A 20906-nucleotide genomic window follows, 5' to 3' on the forward strand; every position below is an offset into this window, starting at 1 on the left:
CATGTCAGGTGTCAGCATACATTTTACAGGCCCCTGAGAAATAGGGGTTGAGAGGCTAAAGTCTTTCTCACATTTTCTTCCTCTCTTAAACCAGACAAAGATCCAGGGTCATTAATAATGAAAGCAAGCTGAAATCATGTCAAATTCTCTAAGAACCCCATCTCCCTTTGTACTTTAACACTATGACAGCGATTAATATTTCATATGAATCATTACGTTGCACTGTGTATGTGTGTGTCTGCTTTTTCTTTCCTTCTCTTCCTTCCTTCTCTTTCAGATACCTGTCCTCTCTGAAAAACAGATGAAGAACATAATGGTACTGAGCAAAATGGCCTCTGCCCTTCAGGCTTCTAAATTGTGGTTTACTCTGTAAATGAAAGCTGCAGCAGCCTTTCCCTTGAGGAGAGCACTTTTTGACACTGCTGTTTTGACAGCGCTAATGCAATATCTGTTCTTGCCGATGGAGTGTTTTCAAGGTGCTGTTCATTTCTCCACTCAATCTAGTCTGAAAGTTAACACTCTCCCCAGATGATTCAATCAAGCAGAATTTAATTAAGTAAAATTAGGCACAACTCCAGCATATTTAAGCAAATATACAGCCTTATGTTGTGCAACATCTCACCAGTGCAGAATGTTGACCGCAAGGAAACACTCTCTTATTCTACAATCCAAAATACAGGTAAACTATCAAAAGGTTCAGCTGACTAACTCTGATCTGCAAGTAAATAAAACCACTGAAATAAAACCATGCAATGAAATTCGAAACCAATGAAGATGCCTAACCCTGACATGGAAAGGTTTAAAATCAGCAAACCCAGCATCACTCAGAAGATAGTAGCACTTGTCACTCACCCACTTAGGACAACAATGAAGTCCATGACGTTCCAGCCATTCCTCAGATACGAGCCCTTGTGGAATGCAAATCCCAAAGCAATGATTTTTATTCCGGCTTCAAAACAAAACATTCCTATAAAGTAGGGCTCTGTTTTTTCCTGAAAAAAAGAGAGAATGAATTGAGTGTGAGAAAACAGAAACTACCTATATTAAAGAGAGAGAAAAAACAAGCTTGCCCTAAAATGTCATCTAGGTAGGGTGCTCATTAGAATGTTATATTAAACAAATCTATTATTAAGACCTTAGTTTTAATTGAGGTTTTATTTAGTGAGGTAAGATGTTTAAACAACCACTTCTCAGAAATATGTCACAGAGGTAAAACATTAGGAAAAAATGCTTTGAATGGGATTAATTAGCTTGTGGTGAGTGATTCTCTGGGTGAATAAAGTTTTCAAGAACAAAGAATATGAGGAAGGAAAGAATGGTACCGCACAAGAGAAAAGTGCTGTGCTACATTTAGAGGATAACTGTGTTCTCTAGAATGATCCAGAATAGTAGGTTTTCTAATTACACAAATTGCTAGAGCTGCATCTATAAATAGATAACTAGGCCAAAATTATTAATTTATAACAAATGATTTGGATAAACAACTTTAGCAATGCTTCAAGTGTGGTTTATGTGTATTTGTTCTCACAAGTCTTTTTGACATGGGTGTCTTGTCCTCTCCAGGCAGGTGTTGCTCCAAGGCCAGAACAATGCAGTTGGCGATAATGGTGGCAAGGATCATGTATTCAAATGGAGTTGAGGAGGAAGGTTAAGGAAGGGTACATACTTAAGACAGATCATTCGATTGATGTTTGGTCATTGGTGTACATATTAACATCACACTCTGTAACTGTGCTCACCTTGAAAAGCACATACTTGTAAAAAAAACACACAAAAAAACAGAACGTTTTTAAGTACATAACTTTTCAATTGTCATTAATCATACAAACCATAAAAACAATAAAACTATTAAATTGTTAAAATCCTAGTTCCTAATTTTTTTAAAGTCTTATAGTACCTTATCAAAACAGCCTGTAAGATTTTGGAACCTGTTTGATTTACTCATTTCATAAAAAGAAACAACTCGAAAGAACAGCCAAAACTCTCACACAGCCAACGAGTTAATAGAGACCATTGCCTTGTCCTGTCGAACAAAGAGAGCAGCAGTTCACAAGATGTTCTCAGGAACCCTGGTGGTTGTGAGTTCACAGTCCGCCACTGATTTGCTTGTGTACTGAACATTTTTTGATTTTGCAATGTAGGCACCTGCCAAATTCTGCCAGTGTGGGTGGGGACGAAAAACAGTACATAAAAGATCCCAAATCTGCTTAGGACAGAGAAGACAGAGAGAGTTCAGTACAAATAGAACAGGCAGCTGGAGGACAGACCTCTGGGGAAGTCTTTCTCACTTCTGTGCCTTTAATTAAATTAAGCCCAGACTTTCCTGAGTTTTTGTTCTAATAGCATAATGCTAGTGTCAACATGTTGGCATTGGCATAAACAGTAAATTCAACACATGTTTTGGTAAAATGGACAGTGTATGTTAAAGTTATTTATATGAAAGAATACGAGAATATGATGAATACAAAGGAACATTTAAAAAGTAAAAATTTTCTAAATAGGCTGCATAATCTTCAAAAAGAAATTATCTTTGTAAATGCCCTGTGCATGTTTAATACTTTTAATTAAAAAAAAAAAATTTTCACAGTAAAGTTCTTAATCTAAAATGAATCTGGCATCCTATCTCTCAAGTGGACCACTGACACTCCTAATTGACATTGTATATAGAGTGTCAAAGGTCCATTTCAGAGACATGTGGTGGTAATGTACTTAGAAGTCTGTGATCCGCCGTAAAGCAAGAAGAAGAAGACGTGTCAGGCGCTGTCTGTTGAGAACGCGCTCAGTATACACTCAGGACAGTTCACACATTGCGGTGAAAATCAGAGGTAAAAAATGATATAAATACTTTTCAGTTTCATATGACTGACAGAATGCAGCAGTTTGAGTTAAAAATCGTTGTTTGTGTTCTACTGAAGAAACTAAGTCACCTACATCTTGGATACCCAAGCAGTAAGCAGATAAGCAGATAAACATCAAATTTTCATTTTTGGGTGAACTATCCCTTTAAGTAGGATCTGAACCAGTCTAAGACAGGACCTGATATACCGACCCAAGTCTGAAGTCAAGTCGAATCTCATGACCAACACTGTCAAAAGCAGCACTTAGATCTAAAAGAACAAGCATTGCCAAGTTTCCCAAGTCTCAAATAGCTTGCAGATAGTTTAAGACCCTAATCAAAGCTGTTTCTGTGCTGTGGTTTGCCCAGAACCTAGACTGAAAAGTCTCATTAAGTGAACTGACATTTAGATGTTATTACTGCCACTGTTATTGAGCTGTATGGATACTATTTTTTCAATAATTTTACTAAGAAAAGGTAGATAAGAGATTAATCTGTAGTTACAGACCACAGAATAATCAAGGTTACGTTCCAGCAGAGGCCTAACAGCTGCAGTTTAAATAATTTGTGGACAAACTCCTTCTTGTAGGGACTGATTCATGATATTCAGGATGTCGGGTAAAAACATTTCACGACATTTTGGAGAAATGTAATGGGTAATGGGTCTAGAGCGCAGGTAGAGGAATTTATATGTGATATGACCTGTGTAAGTGTACTGGGACTGTCAGCTGAGAAGGAGGACTTATTACATTGCAAAGGACTAGCTGGGGAGTTGGAGACATTACAATTAGGGCAAGTGCTTGGCAATGTTTTGTCATTAAAAAATTCTGGATACGTATTACTTTGCAACTGTGAGAAGTTTTGATGATATTTCAGTTGAGGGGTTAATTCGCCTATCGACAGTGGAGATTAAGTATCTAGGGTTGTGTCTGTGGCAGTCAATTAAACTTAAAAAAATAAGCTTTGCAGACCTCATTGCATTATTTAACATTTTGACACCATGACAGTCTTATAAATATCATGGTGAACTGTAAGGTTTGTGTGCTTCCATTGCCTTTCTGCTCTCCTGGAGTCTCTTTTTAATTTTAAAATAATAATAATAATTAATTAATAATAATTCCTTACATTTATATAGCACTGTGGCGAGTGGGGCGGGGCCGAGAAGCGTGGGAACGAGGAGTGAGGCCAGGTGCTGTTTTGGTGTTTATTTTGAATATTAAAGTGTTATTTGATTGTGTGCCGGTTCCCGCCTCCTTCTTCCCGACGACTATGGAGTTTTTATCATTACAGTGGTGCCGAAGCCCGGGAGAAGGAGGGACGTGCTGCTGAAGATCCCTCGCCGCTGTGGTGAATCCGCGGTGCCCTCGAGCTGGCCTGCTGAGCTGGCCTGGCCTGCGAGGGGCGATGGGGGTATGTGGCGAGTGGGGCGGGGCCGAGAGGCGTGGGAACGAGGAGTGAGGCCAGGTGTAGTGATTGGAGATGAGCTGCACCTGCTCCCCACCGCTGGTATCGAGTCCCACGTAGGAGATGGAAGGATATAAAACTGGAGCGACTATAGTGAAGGACGAGAGAGGACCAGGCCTGGGACATATTTTATGTTTTGGTTTTTATTTGCACGCACCAGTCGTCCGCGAGGGGCTGGTGTGCTGTTTTGGTGTTTATTTTGAATATTAAAGTGTTATTTGATTGTGTGCCGGTTCCCGCCTCCTTCTTCCCGACGACTATGGAGTTTTTATCATTACAAGCACTTTTCTGGGAAATCAAAGCTCTTAACATTGAAGGGGGGTATGTTCTTGTCCAACACCAGTAAATGGGTGTACTAATTCTCCATGGTGTTTTAATTGTCCCAGAGACAATCTTTGTTTTTAAAAGTGCAACAGAGTACATTTGGACAGCCTGAAACTAAAATTCTCAGCATAAGTTTCTACTGAGGGGGAAGTGAGAGGAGAGAGAGCTGACATGAACTCCATGAAGGTTGTGGCAGAATCAGCAGAGAGATAGCACTTATTGGCAGTTTTCTTAGCACTCACAGCATTAACAGCATGCTTAGCATTAACAGTCAATAGATCAGAAATTACATCCATATGGATATTTAAGTCAACAGTGATTAAGACATATTCAAAATCAGTTAAAATCCTACAAAGCAGTTCTCCAAAACCATCAAGAAAGCCTTTGACTCTAGGAGGATGGTATAGAACTAATAAAATAACAGACTGCAAGGTATTCAAATGTTTCAAAATCTCCCAGAGAAATATGATGACAGCACAAAGTATTGCAGAACAGGCTGGCAACCCCACCACCCCTCTTATTAAGTCTAGGGACAATGAAATATCTAAAACCTGAGGGAGATGTTTCATTTAGGACATGATTACGATTACTGTCAAGCCATGTTTCTGTCAGGAAGATGATGTCCAGCTTATGGTTTCCAACAATTTGGCTAATTACAAAAGACTTGTAGCAAAAGAATGTAAGAGGAACATAGAAAGAAAGAAAGAAAGAGACTACATTACAGTCTGAGAAAGAGCAATAGAGAGACAGAGAGAGTCAATATGGTCTCTGAGCCATCAATGTTCTCTACATGCTGCTGAATGCATTTGTACAATCAATACTGACTAAACATCCTTTCAATGTATCAACCAAAATACTCAATATTTCTTCAGATCTGCTCTTAATAAGTTCAGGAAGCTGGACGATACTGAATAGCCCAGCCACAGAAACACACAGGTATGCCATTACCTTTAGTGACTTTATCAGAAAACTCTTTCTCTTCCAAACTCTCTTACTGTATTGCTACATTTTACTGGAATATATTTAAAAATAACAAGCAAGCAGTGGTAATGGAACGTGATACAGTTCAAAGTGCTTTTCAATTTGCTAAAAGAATGAATTGCATTTCAATCCAATGAAAGCTTGAAGCATGAGCGACACAAAGTGATTAGGAGGGATGCAGTGACAAGAATAAATGCATGGAAATAGAGAGTGAGAGACATAGAATTATTATATTCATAACATCACAAACATTACGACGCGATGAAGCCATAATCAATAAAAACATTTTATCCAAACTAGCTGTGTCAAGTAACTGACAAAAACAGTTTGTTTAGTTTCTATTTCTGCATCATCATACCAAGAAGCCCAAAGTAAAATCTCATTGGCTTCAAATCCTGCTTTACATTTTTCAATGTTTTTTTTTTTTGTAATATTTATTTATTACAATTTAAAATATAGCATATAGCATGTGTGATATGAAGTTTAATATTTAAAAATGCAATTTATTCCTGTGATGGAAAAACTGATTCTTTAGAAACAATTACTCTAACCTTCAGTGTCACATGAACTTGGAAAAACATGGAAATCATTTCAATATGCTGATTTGTTGGCCAAGAAGCATTTTGCAAACATTCTTTCTTTAAAATAATAAGCAAAATGCAAACTTTCTTTGCTTACAAAAATAAGACTAGGAACATGATTTAGGAAAGCAAATAGGGTTCATTTGATTTAACTTTTGTTTAACTCTCATACCTCAGGCGGTTTTCCAAACCCGATCCAAACCCCCCATCACATCCTCTGTCTCTCCCTCTCCTATTTACTGGAGGGAGGCATAGGGCCAATTGACAGGATCAATTATTGAGTAAGCATGGTGCACGGTGGGGTACTTCCTCCCTCAGAGACACAGTGGGGATCAAAGGGGCGAACAGCTGTGGCTTCCCCACCGGCAGAGCAGCACAGCTCCCCACTCACTTCATTAAGTCCCAATCCTTCCCACAGATGCCATCGACCCACCACAACTGACCTGTCCACCTGAACCCACAGTCAAACGAGCCCACTTCAGGAACTGAGATGCCAGATAATGACATCACCTGATGATCTCCTTCCCATGTGCGTCACTAACAGAGGCAACAGCACGTGCTACCACCCTTCCTCGACATTCACTGCCTACACACACCCCCTAACAAACATGTTCTTCCCTAATGACTCCATCTTTAAGTTTCCAATCCACCAAATGACTGCATGTCTTCCCAGACACATTTCTGTCCTTCCTCCCAGCACTACATCAGGCTGAGCTCAAATCACATGTCGAGCGGCACTTAAAACAAAGCCTTCCTAAATTACCACTCTCACACACAGAATGTCAATGCTGCACCACATAGGGCTCGTGAACATGCTGTTTTGCAAACCGTTGTGACCTTTGGTTATGCCACAGGCTTCTGTGTGTGTGTGCATGTTTGTGTGTACTGTACATATGAGAAGAGGTATGTCTTATGTTTTACCAATTCACTATCTATTATGATTTAATTTACAATAGTCAAATACAATTCAAAATGTAATTTTAAAAACTATATTTATTTTATTAAATGCAAAACATCTGATTAAAATATCTTTTTTTTTTTTTATAATAGTCCATATTGAACCAGAACATTTTGTTGCTTAGTTTTATTCCTGATGTGTACCCTTGCTGAATTTTATTTCACTGGTCTAAAATCTCCACATAATTGTAAATTAAACATTAAATATCTTCTGATTGGTTGTTAACATCACCTTCTGCAGTATCTTTGCTTTCGGTGCGGACGACAGACAAATCACTTGTTGATGGAAACTTGCCGTGTCGCACCTGGTTAAGACACATTGGTTGCCATGTCAGCAACCAATGTATCCACTGGAGAAAAAAAGGATAAATAAATAAATGTAATAAAAAATCTATTTTAAAAAGCCATTCATTTCAGAAATGTTTTAAGAGTCTACAATTAAAACTTGCTGTTCTGATAATATCCCAAGATGTAAAGGGCTTGACAGACTAACATGGGAGTTAGTTTGCCCTTGAGAAGGTCATAATGTCTTTGTTTGACAACTAAAATATACCTAGAAAAGTCTTATTCAACAGCTGTTCCCTACATTGGCCACATTATAACTATGAGACATGACAGGGGAAAATACTTTTCCTTGTTTGCCACAATCTGATCCAACTGATGCATAAAAAACCATCCATTATGGATGCTTGTAACAGAAATGCATACAGTATGTGGGTTACACATATGAACATTAAGATTTGCAGTCCCATTCATACATTCATGTACATTACATTGTATGTCAAAATACATGTTGCATTACATGTATTTCAAACAAAATCATGCACCAGTAAACACATTCAGAAGCGTTTAAACAAAAGGTTTTTTTTCCAAAAACGAGTGAACTGTCTACATATGCAGCTACCTTCTATTAGACAGCATCCTAAACAGTGAGTGATTTGTAGCTGATTTATAATTATTTTCAAAGGTTTCAATGTACGCTCATTATAAAATAACTTAATAATTTCTTAATTCTAACAAGTAACTTTTTGTTAAAACTAACCAAAATTAAAATTAATTGGTTTATAATATCTGCATGGGAGAGTTTTTGTGTGGTTCCCAAACAAATGGAAATACAGTATATCATTATCAGCTGTATCCTAAACATTATGAAACTTCTTAAGTGAGTGATTTGGAACACCTACAGTAAATAGGCAACATATATGCACGCCACACAAAGACACTTGACTTACTATACAACTGATCTCAGAGTTAGGCAACAACATGTTTCTGATCTTATAGTACAAAGTCTAATTATAAAAATACACATGTAAGATAATTAATTTTAATTCAACAGAACTCTCTTTACTGAAATATATAAATTTTAAACTGATTGTGCAATACTCTAATAAGCTTTAAATATGCTTTTCTTCTCTATGTCACGGTTCACTCGGGAAGGAGTGAGGAGACGCAGGAGAATTCTTCAGAAATAGACTTTAAATCATAAATGGATATACACAGGAACTTTACGACATTTAACATTCATCATTCATGACATTTAACCTTTATGACATTTAACAGCTGACAGCAAACTCAAAACAGGGAACACTATTTATACACAGAACATAACAATGGGAAGACTAGACACACCTGGGAACAAACTAACAAATTATCAACGAACCAAATTCATATAACAGGGACCGGAACAGGAAGGACCAAATGAGGAAAACAGGACCAAATATACCTTTTATTTTATTTGAACTAATTCAATATTTGTTTTTGTTTTTTTTACACTCTAATTTGATGTGATAATTCTATACTGCATGTTTCAGTTTGTTAACAAAACAAAAAAAACATTGGGCAAAAAAATATTTTTTTATTTATTCTTTCAGCACTGAGTTAAATATATTTATAAACAACATTTGTCTCACCTTACAAAGTTTCTTATAATGCATTATGGGATTGCCTTGTAAGTGAAGGATATATGCAAAGGATATCCTTAGACACCCTGATCAAAACAAGTTCCCTTAAGAGGCAGCATAATTAAGACGCCTACCTTTTAGAACAGATTTTGACTCAGTGCCATGGTTATTATGCTTTAAAATGTCCTCTCTGTAGGCAACTCTTATAAGCTATTCTTCACTCGAGTGTGAACAGCTCTAAAGTGATTTAAAAAACTGGCAACTTGTTACCATTGGCTATTAATGTCTCCAAATCCAAAACATTATGAGTCTACAACATATATTTGATTACGCTGTTGATCTTTTCTTGTAATAGACTTGAATATCACTCCCATAGCGATGTAGTTTGCTCCTTTCTCTGAGGAACAGACTCTTGCATTTATTTTGGGGCAATGCCAAGTCATTACAGTACCATTAGCAGAGCTTCCGTCTCTTCAGTCCCCTGAAGCTCTCATTCTAAGAGCGAGAGATGTGTGACCATATTCTTAAAATCTGCCTCAAGTGATCGCAGACACTGACACTTGCATTATGTCGCAAGTGAGCCATTAGGTACGCAAGAGAACCAAGACCAGATAGATTCTATAATTTAATTTACCATGCAGGCACACACACACAGTCATAAATAAAAAAGGAAAAGCACAAAGACGTATCAATCAACGCAGACAAGCACATTTCCATGATATCACCAGCCTCATTTGCTCTCCTTTTTTCATCATTAGATTGCTGAATAGCTTTTATCATTAAGCATGTTACTGACTTAAAACAGGCATCAATAAACAACAAAACCTTTTCTCACACGATTGCAGCATGTGCCCCCTCTAATTTCATCCCTTCTTCGTGAAACTCAAAACAAGAGGAATGACATTCAACACAAGGCTAGAATTAGAGTCAGCTGAAAGCAGGGGAAGACATACTGTACAGTGACATGTTATCATCTCTCTTCTTTCGGAAATCACACCTCTGTGTAAAGCACAGATTGGTTCACACTTTAAAGCTCTCGCCTGCATAGTGAGATGTTTCTTTTTTTAGCATGCATACTCTTTTGGCATTTACGAATTTGTTTTTAGACGTGAGGAAATTTCAAATTTAACATCAAATGTCACTAAAAGAGACCTTTTTAAAACATAAACAAACAAATAATAATAATGCTATATTTTTGTCTGTTAAAAGGGTAAGTTGGCTAATTTTCAGCCAGCTTTGTATTTTTGCTATGTCAGAAGTATTTGTAAATTAACAATGTGTGTACTATTTCTCCATGTTACATGCATCCAAATCTCATCCTCATCTATTTGTCACCAAAAGTCTACCAGGTGACAAAAAAAATCCAACAAACTTTTGACAGCTCCAGAGCTCTTGTTAAAACTAGAGATAACATTTTTTGTATTCCTGCCCACAGACAACTGGGGGATGGGTCAACAGATGGGTGGCACAAAAAAGTTTGCATTATGGGTGTTGAAGTTTTAGCAAAGTTGAATGAATTTTACAGCCCATTTTCTTCACTAGAATATGGGAATAACTTTTATTGTACCTTCTGATGAAGGGCTAATTAAGAGTTTTTAAGAGCCACAGAAATCCTATAATGTCTACATAAGTATATACTGTGCTCCACCTGACAGTGGCTGTCAAAAAACACTCTTACTATTCCCTAAAATGACTTTAAAACCCAAACACAAAGGCTTTAAACCAGCAAACTCTGTAACAACTGGATGACAGCAAGGCGTTTACTGATTCTTTACAGTTAGTCATTGAGCTCTGCCTGATTTAAGTAAATGCTAAGCCACACAGTCATGTCTGGACAGTCTTCTATGACATTAAAAAAAGGGCAAATGAAAACCCAACAATTTTTCCAGTAGTGCGCACCTGTGACAACCGTGGTCGATGAGCTTATCATCTCCTGTCACTGACTCATCTTATTTGCATCATAAAGAAGGCTTTTTTTAATCACAATATGCCACTTTGAAGTCTGTAATCAATGACATGCATCCAAACACCTCCTTTAGGGGTTATGTGGTAGATCTCTCCTCCTACTCCTGATAAAATCATCAACGATTGTTTATTTCTCTTCATCATTAGGAACCATCTTGACAGGGCATTACTTACAAATAGAGCTCACAGCAAAACATAAACTGCATAATCAATAAAAGACACTAACTCACAGATTAGAATTTGGAATGTAATTTTTCTTAACACTGAATTATAAAGCCCTGACTCTGATATATTACTTTTTCTGAGTTTGAAACATAGTGGAACATTCACTGTCTCTGTCCATGGTCCTGAAAGCAAATCAGTTCAATGAATGATGCAGTGCATAACACCAGGAAGTGTATTTTGAAATATTCCATGCATTTACAAAGAGAATACATACATTTATACTTTTGTGTCATTACCAGCTTAATGAGTAGGCTACAATCTCTCGCACAAGCCTGTAAGCAGATCTTGCAAATGCAAATCACTGTTAGTGAGTCAGTGAGAAAGATCAGAGATGACGAAAAAATGTATCAAATAAAATCATGCTTCAAATTCTTAGAAATGTAATATTTGTATTGAAAAAAAATATATATTCTTTTTATTATTATTACAATTATCTACAAAAAATTCAATTTAATGACTAAAAACTAGTCTAGTGATGCTGAAGGCATGTGAGTATGCAAAAAAGTTTCAATGACTGGCAGAAATCGCATCTTTATATTGTCAATAATATTTTTAAACAACAAAAAACTGCTTTGTTTTTCTTTTTCACTTACTTTTATGCAATACTGTTATATATTTCTGACTTTAATAAGCTACACAAAAATATCAAACTATTATATTCTATATATATTCAAACTAAAATATTCAAAGAGTCATTATTTGTATGAATTGCATTTTGAATACGTATTTCTGACTAACTTATAGACCTGTGTCATATTGTTTATAAAAACATTTTATGAATTATGAATTTTATGAACATGCAATTCATACAAAAGAAAAAGACTTGACCACACCTGTTGTATGACATGTAACATAAACAAAAATTAATTAATAGTCTTTTTTGTGATTCTTAAAGTATTACAACACTATAACAAAAACTGTTGAACTCAAATTAAGGTAGAGATTTTGAGGGGACTGTAACAAATTTAACCTCTAAGTTTGATTTTGTGTAAGCAATTTTGAGTTTCAAATCAGCATAAATGAACATAGGAGCTGCATGTGCTTATGTAAATACGTGTTGACAACACATTTGCATGTGCTGTCAACACCCAGCGTGTGTTTTTAGGGGGCAGGGCGTGTACCGTTTTGACAAAAGGATATGGCCATTCTATGATCTTTTTAGCATACTTCCTAACGATGTTGTCCTCTCCAAAGATGAAGAGCGATCTGTTGACGGTAAAGCAGTTCTGTCGGACCGGGATGGGGTTGTATAAGGCCATGGTTCGGGCTCGTTGCGCTTTGGTCTGTTTGAAGGCTGGTGAAACTGCACCTGTGGATACTGCCGGTGCATCCCGGTTCCGACTGCGCACCGATCCCCCATCCCCGGGAACGTCTTCTCCAAAGCGAGCCATTCTGTGTGGAGCAAAAACAGAGAAATCTAAGCCCCTTTATAAACAGGTGCAAAAAAACGAGGTTAACTTCCACACATTGAACTGCAAATAATCATCCAAACTGCATGAGTTTTCCCTGCTATGACAAACGACGAGTTATTAAACGATCGTTAAATCCTCCAGTCACGCGCAACACGTAGCTTACTCCCAACAGATATCCCTACAAACGACAAAACACCAAAAGTAACATTACCTGAAAGTAAAATGGGGAATAAAACCGTTTATAATCCAAATATCCAGTCGTACATCCCATGAAGAGGTTCTTTTCAGCAGGAATAGATCAAACTCTTTTCTGAGGAACCGTAGAAATGAGCTTCCATTTTCAGAACACCGTGGTAAAACTAAAAAGCCATCGTTTTTTTAATCTCACCGGTTCTGTTTTGACCTCCTTTGTCACTCTTCCATCTCACTTACTTATTTTAAATGTTTTGTGTGTCTTTTTTAGTCTTTCCACGAGTCAGCGACAGTGTTCAACAAGCTCCATCTTCACTGTGTGAGCTGTGAAGCGCGGATGTGGTTTGTTTAAGGTTGGCACGCGCGCCTGGCCACCCCTCACCACCGCGCGAATGTCTGAGCGCGTGCTGCCTTTCCAACCGACACCCAGTGCGCAAATTAATCTAAAAGCTAGACAAAAACCTCTATAGACATGCAAATACGATTTGAATAAGTTACTTTGGTTTTCTTCAACACTAGTTTACAATAGCGCCAATATTAAGGTACATTTTGTCAATCAACGAGCGATTAAAAGCGAGTGAAAGCATTTTCCTCTCATTTTAACATACACTTTCTTTCATGTAGTTACCTCTCAGAAAGCACATAAGTTACCTTGAGAATTTATTTTCTTTACAAAGGCCTGCATGAACTAGTCGTCGGTTCGCGCTGGTGCAAAATAGAAAGAAATTAAAACGTCATAAAAAAAAAGAATGAAAAAAAGACGTCACTACGCCCTTTTATTTTTCAACCTCGCTTCTTCAATAAATTGTTAATAAAAGTCCCGTCCAGAATGGTTCGGTGTGAAGTTTATATACACTTCAAATAAAAAAAATAAATAAATAAAAAAAAGATTGTTTGAGGAATATCAATTTCAAGCATTGTAACAACATTTTTACTTATAACAGACATCTGCACCAAGTGTAAGCATCTCTATTCTGGGAGCAGCTGAGCTTTTTCAGTTGACTCTGAGCTCAGAAATAATTGGTGTTTAAAACGCACTCTTCTGATGCCTGTGCAAATCTACTGGCATGCTTGCTGCTAGAGAATGTACTTGTTGGCCTGGTAAAATCACAAACGGTCACAAATAAACAAGACGATGTTGGAACAATGTTGCCAGAGTTCAAAGATATATTTAGGTGTAACGTAGTGTGCATTCGTCTTTAAAGCACCCCGAACTAAGCCTTGTACTCTCCTGAAACATGGCACATCATTATTTGTAAACAATGTATAATGTCCAAGTTTCTGTAACTTGTTGTCATACTAGTGTTTCTGTAAGTTACCCATAGAAGATATTTTAACATTTAACATCTCTTTTTCCCCATATTGGGCCATCAAAATAATACTCTGTAAAAGATACAGCTGAATTTTACAGTTCGATGAAGAGGCAATAAAATGACCATAAAGGTTATTACCATATCGTTTCCCAATTGGGCTATTAAAAAAAAAGGAGAAAAAGAAGAAAGAAAGAAAGAATTCTAATTTTAAGAATCTACCTCACCACAGAAAAATAGAGAACTGCACAGAAAATTGAAGAAACAAGTAATAAACTAAACTTACTGCGAATAACCACAGACAACAATTGTAAGGCGAGACAGTGAGGCATTCCATGACGTCACTTAATCTGCTCAAAATTAATGAGCAGAACAGTTTAAGGGCCCGAAAGGACCTGCTAATAATAGTCAACTGCAAAATGAGAGATCTCACCCAGAGAAAGGGGGAAAAACAGATGCGGCTAATAAAAATTTTGATAGAAATTGCAATAGTCCAGTAGATCATTGCAGATTGAGGTTATTATCGCAAAACAGCACAGAAAGATGAATGAAAAGACATTTCTCCTCCCCCTCCCTCAAAAGTGAATAGAAACAAATGATTTAGGAAGCACAGATGATGAGCAGAAGGGGGAATGTAAAACACAGTTTGAAGACTCTGATGATCTTCAATAGCCTTTAGGGTGTGTCTGTGTGGAATACTGTGATTTCTGCTACAATTACAGATACAGTACATCTGGGTAGTGTACACTTATATCAGCTGAGATGAGTAGGTGAAGTAGTACACTTAAGTAGATGCCCTATATTGAGGTCTACTATAAATAAAACAGCAAACACACACACACTAAGCTGCCAGTGTCCACCCTCAATGGCCAATTACTCACAGAATGCTAAAGTACAGTTGTTCTCCATGCAGGCGTTGGAAAAAAAGAGTGTATGTGTGTGTATGTGTGTCTGTGTGCAAGGGTGACAGGATGAGAGAAAGTGTGTCAGAGAGAGAGAGGTATGAAATTGTAGAAAGAAAGAACCAGGGAGGAAGTACTGTAGCATATGCATTCATCAGATGTCAACACGTTTTCATTATATTCTGTTGAATGAGCCTTATGGAAAGCATGGGAGTGGTCAGAGCAGCAGTCGGCCTGACTGTGCTAACAGAGGAACTGTTGCTAAGATCCAAAACCTAGTCATAGTCACCATAGCTGCATTCTCAGCTTTTACACATGCTTCTTAATTACATTACCTCTTAAGATAAATATCTTTAAGACAAGCATCAAATACATTGTTCACAGAGACTGCAGTCCCAGAATGCATTGCACAGAGCTCAGTTAAAATAAATAAATAAATCTATATGGCAGACATAATAAACATATTTCATTTAATATATATATATATATATATATATATATATATATATATATATATATATATATATATATATATATATATATATAAAGTTTAATATGATGGAACTTGTTTGTGCTATGTTTTTATGCATATAGAAAATCACACCATTACATGTATTTTAGCAACCAGTTAAATTCAAACTCTAATTAGATAATTTCACATTTTCATTTAGTTTAACTTGATTAACTACAATAAATAAAACTGAGATAAAAATGAATAAAAATAATATAGACATTTAAAAACAAAAACTAATAAAAATGACAAAAACAACAAAATTACTAAAACTTAAAAAAAATTAACATGAGCGCTGAAAATCTAAATAATAACAAAACAAAAATAACACCTCAATGTTACTAAAATAATACTTATATAAATAAATTCACACATACATGTATATAGCTGAAATGTATTTGTATTGTTTTATTTATTGTATTAATTTGTATTAATACTGTTTTATTTAATTTTTTCTTTTGACTTAAGCTCCGTAAGTTGCCAAGAGACTTTGCCTCTCACTATGTCTTTAAAAAATATATTTTTATCATACTGTGTTTGAAACCTCTTGCTTGCTTACTCATTCAATATTCACTACATAGTGAAGCCTTATGAGTAAAATGAGTCGAGATATAGCTGTAGACATTATAAACAACTAAACAGATTTGACTTGACTGTTTTCCAAAGACAGGGTGATACAAGAAAAAGCCTTTTGCAAGCCATTTGATTTCATAAACTTGATCAAGAAATAAATAATTTATAATATGTAATGTCTAGACTGGTAATCGTCTTTTTCTGTGTTTGTCTTTCTCTCTCCCTCCTCCTACTTCTGTCCAATGGGTCTGTGTTTGATCACAGAAAACACAATTAATTTGACCGTTCTAGTAGCACCTCTGTCCGAGGTAAATCACAAGAGCCTGGTCTCTCTGTTCAAGTTTTGTATTTTTTCCCCAACCAATTAAAAGCTAACCAAGAGGCATGAACCAACGAGACATCTCGGCTCCCATATAATGCAGTGTCCTTGTCATCCTAATAGTAGTCTCCATGGTGACTGTACACTATTAAATTTCTATTTTTTTTTCCTCTCGTTTTTGGCTTCACAATGTTCATTCAACAAAAAGAAACCTTTCACAACTGTGGTCTTATTTGTACACCCCCCGTCACATTCAGAGACACACTGTATGAATGCTATAGACAATCCAAACGTCCAGCAGGATTTACATGCTCACTTACAATGCAACTTTCAACTGAAATATACCACCAATGACAATATACCTAGATTGTGAATCATCTTCCAGACAAAACACAAATTCTTACAGGTATAGTTTATTAATTACTATCCCACAAGTAAGCAACACAACTTCAGTCTGAATGTCTGTACTTATTATGGCAATAATCCATACGAACGGTGGAAAAAATCACTCTGACATTATCAAGCAATATTATGTATAGAAGAAGTGCAATGGTTTGAAGTTAAAAACATCTTACTGATAATTTTTCACTTTTCACTTCCCAAGATGTTAATCGATTGACTGGAATCGTGGATTATTGTGATGTGTTTGGACTCTCATTCTGACAGCACGCATTCACTGCGGAGAATCTATATTGAAGTAACACTACATTTCTCCAAATCTGTTCTAATGAACAAACGCACCCACATCTTGAATTTGGGGTGTATTCCTTAAAGAGTTTTCATTTTTCTTAAATAGACCATAAACACATTAATAGTTAATCTATTATATATATTTGTCTTCAATGACAAATTGCCTTCTGTTTAGTTCAGCTCAATTGGAATTTTAAATGAGAGGCTGTAAAATGAGAAACACAAACTGAGTGCCACTAAGCAGAAGCTTTCTTATCATTTTTATTGCAACACTACGTGTTTTATGGATTTAAAAATATCTTTCGGCTTTTTTATCAACAATACATTTCAAAAATTAGCTCTTCAAAAAAACCTCCATATTTTTATTATTTTTATTTTACTAAAATTGATCAGGTATCTGTAACACATCTTCCAAAATGTCATTTAAATTGGAGAAATACAGTTAGAACAGGAAAAAACACATGCTAGTGATAGCGACACATTTTCTGACATTCTGTTTCATGCATAATGAGCCTGGGTAGCATTTGAAATGATCACCTTAGAAGTGTCACCACAAAAGCATTAGCAACACAAGGCCAGACAAGAGCACTTGATCACAACTCACATAGACTAAATAAAGCCCATCTATGGGATCTGTGCAGTACCTCAACCAAGCCCTAATTCAAACGATTTGGCTTGTGTTTTCTGTGCTCTGTTACCTAGCAACAGCCTCATCTTCTCTTCATCTCAACCGACTGGGCTGAAACCATAAAGCTTATATAAATTGCATATTCAGAAAATAATCTCTGTTTTATTTTAGTGTACGACAGCCGATTGTCAATTAGCAGACAGCAGAAAAATCAGCAAAAACATATAATTGAGTTTTTGTTTTTGTGAGATATCTGAGGCTGAAACTCAGGACTTGTTTCTACCTTCCCATGCAGTGGTTCAGAAATGTATAATTACATGGGGCAACAGGAAGTCTACGAACAACAACATAATGCGGGATATTAATTATTGTACGTGATTACACTACATCATCCTCAAACATATATCATTTGAAGGGCTGATTACAACCAAAACTGCTTTTTCTTGCACTGTGAATTTACACATCGGGTAGAAGATAAGAATAGCAAATCCAAGCTCAGAGAGACCTGTTACTCTTTGTAGTGCGTGTGAAGTGTTAATGTCTATTAGGGCTGTAGTATACAGACACCTGGCTCCATCTAGTGGTAGCAGCTTGAAACAACAACGTAAAAGGAAATCTCAGTGAGAATAACAGTTATTTTAGTATTGTTATTTAGAAAATATTCTAGCATTTATTAATTTTATTAAATTAGCTTTTATCTTCATATTTTGAATTTAAATTTTTTTACTTTTTACTACGTTCGTTTTTTTTTTGCTTGTGTGTGTGTGTGTGTGTATATATATATATATATATATATATATATATATATATATATATATATATATATATATATATATATATATATATATACACACACACACACACATTATATACATAACACAATATTTCAAATTAGATTAATTTCAGTTTTAGTAATTGTAGTACTTTACTTAAAAAAAATTAAATTATTTATTTTCAACGTTGCTTATTTATATTTACATTAAGTGTACGTTTTATATCTAATATTTATATTTCATTTTATTTCAGCTTTATTGACTGTCACAGAACCAAAAAGAACAATTTGGAAATTCAACAAAATTACCTGTTCCATGAAAAAAAAAAAAAAAAATCATAATAATAATCAAATGGGTCAGAAATAAAATGATTGAACATTGGAGAGTGATGTTTCATACATATTGCAGTATATGACAATGATCATTCAGAATAAAATCTGCTCTAGCCTGTCTAAAAAGCAAAGTAAATAAATAAATAAATATTTGGATGATGCAAGATTGGTCAATTTGAAAGAAACTTAGCATCAGATAGACATGAATGAATGAGGATTATTTATAACTGCTGGCTGCACACAAACAGGACTGTATGAAACCTTGTGTTGAAAAATTAAACAGCTAGCAAAAATCTGCAATTCTAACAAGCTCTAATAAGTGCACCAGACTTTCTGATCAATGCCATAGCAGTTTTCCTGTTTTTTATATTAAACAATCCATCACTATAAAGTATATTTTGCTGCTCTGAATATTGAAATGAAGTAAAATGGATGTTTTTATTCATACAGGCATTTGGAGAAGAGATCAGAGCAGCATGGTAAATTACACTTCCAGTACAGTGGCGATTCAAAAGCTTCCCTCAGGAGACAGTCCTGGCAGAGTTTGCTGGAGGTTTATAACCCATATGGCAGGGGAGGATGGATGGCATGCCTGGCTCTCACCCCGCTGGCACAGACTAGCACATTAGAGATTCAGAGTAGGGACAGATGGGGCTGAAGATGAGGTGGAGGAAGATGGTGGCGTTGTGTATGTGAGATGTAAGTATTTGTCTGTGTGTCTTGTCTGTGTTGGTTTGAGCAGGGTTCAGTTATGGTCAGTATCTGAAAGTGAAGCATCACTCCTTGTGCTCAAAGAGATATTTTTGATTATGACAATGTAATTGACATTGCATGCAAAAAGTGCATGCAAGTTTGTAAACAATCAATGTTAAAGGTCAAAATGTCACAAATACAGTTTCAGGCATCTAAAATTGTCTTTCTGCTATTTATTTATTTATGTATTGGTCTAATTTGCCAAAGGAGAATGAACTAAGTGTACTCTTAAAGGTAAAGTTCATGTCATTATTTACTCATTTTAAATTGTACCAAACCTGTATTAGTTTCTTTCTCTGTTGAGCACAAAAGAAGATATTTTAAAGATTGTTGGTAACCAAACAGTTGAGGGTAGTCATTGACTTATGGAATTCCTTTAACCAAGGGTTTTATTCAGTCTAAAGACTTTCGTCAGGTTAAACACCACATTGAATTTAACACATGAAAATGAGGCCACAAGAAACTTGCAGTCTTTACAATGGTACATACTTAAAAAAAAATGGTATGCTGTTTAACAACAGTCCAATCCACAGAATGCACTGTACGTCTCTGTCCCTCACAGACTTATTTTCATTCCTGTCAAAAATTAAATATGGGCTTCCCTGACTAAGGTCTACCGATAACAGAGCACAGCAGTGCCACCCAATTTTTCAGCAGCCTTGGTTCTGAAAGCATTTTTTGCATTTGTATTCTTCAACAGGGGTTTGAGAAAAAGAAAAAGAAAAAAAAAAACTTCAATAGAGAGACACACACACAGACACACACATATATATATATATATATATGCTAATGCAGTATCATTTTGCACCACAAGGGGGACATTATCAGATTGTATAATGCTGGAAGCAGGTGTGGGACGCTTCCACGAAATTCACCTATTAGCTGTCTCCATCTATCATCCTGTTTTTCCAAACAAACATTACTCATCATCAGACATGAGCTATGGCCGTGGCCCCTCAATAGAGGTAAGGAGCTGGCAAAATGATGAAGCATCTAAGGAGAACGAGCAACCACACACACATACAATCTTTCACCAGCCAAACACAGTTCTCAGACTATACCAGGTGCACAACAGGTAGGTCAAACACATTAAGACCTAGTTCACAATGACGAACAGCACTGCATCTTTTTGTCATAATAACATATAAGACCAAAATAGGGTTAATGTTATTCTCTCCCAAAACAGAATTTCACCGGTATGCAGAGGGTTTCCAAACACGTTGTCATCTTTGATATTTAAATGTGACGTGAACGTGTATGTGAGTGATTCCACAGCA

At 36.1% G+C, this 20906-nt stretch overlaps 1 protein-coding gene across 1 annotated transcript in view; it reads right to left on the reverse strand.

Moving 5' to 3' along the window:
- Positions 1 to 20906, reverse strand: part of LOC128018859 (voltage-dependent R-type calcium channel subunit alpha-1E-like) — a 133203-nt gene that overhangs the window by 86336 nt on the left and 25961 nt on the right. Inside the window, exons 3-5 of the mRNA XM_052604682.1 lie at positions 12375 to 12626; positions 1529 to 1634; positions 853 to 992 (exon numbers count right to left, since the gene is read on the reverse strand). Coding sequence (XP_052460642.1) covers positions 853 to 992; positions 1529 to 1634; positions 12375 to 12626 — 498 coding nt within the window. The remainder of the gene's footprint in view (positions 1 to 852; positions 993 to 1528; positions 1635 to 12374; positions 12627 to 20906) is intronic.

The sequence above is a fragment of the Carassius gibelio genome, chromosome A8 (assembly GCF_023724105.1).
Source record: "Carassius gibelio isolate Cgi1373 ecotype wild population from Czech Republic chromosome A8, carGib1.2-hapl.c, whole genome shotgun sequence".
Taxonomy (NCBI): Eukaryota; Metazoa; Chordata; class Actinopteri; order Cypriniformes; family Cyprinidae; genus Carassius; species Carassius gibelio.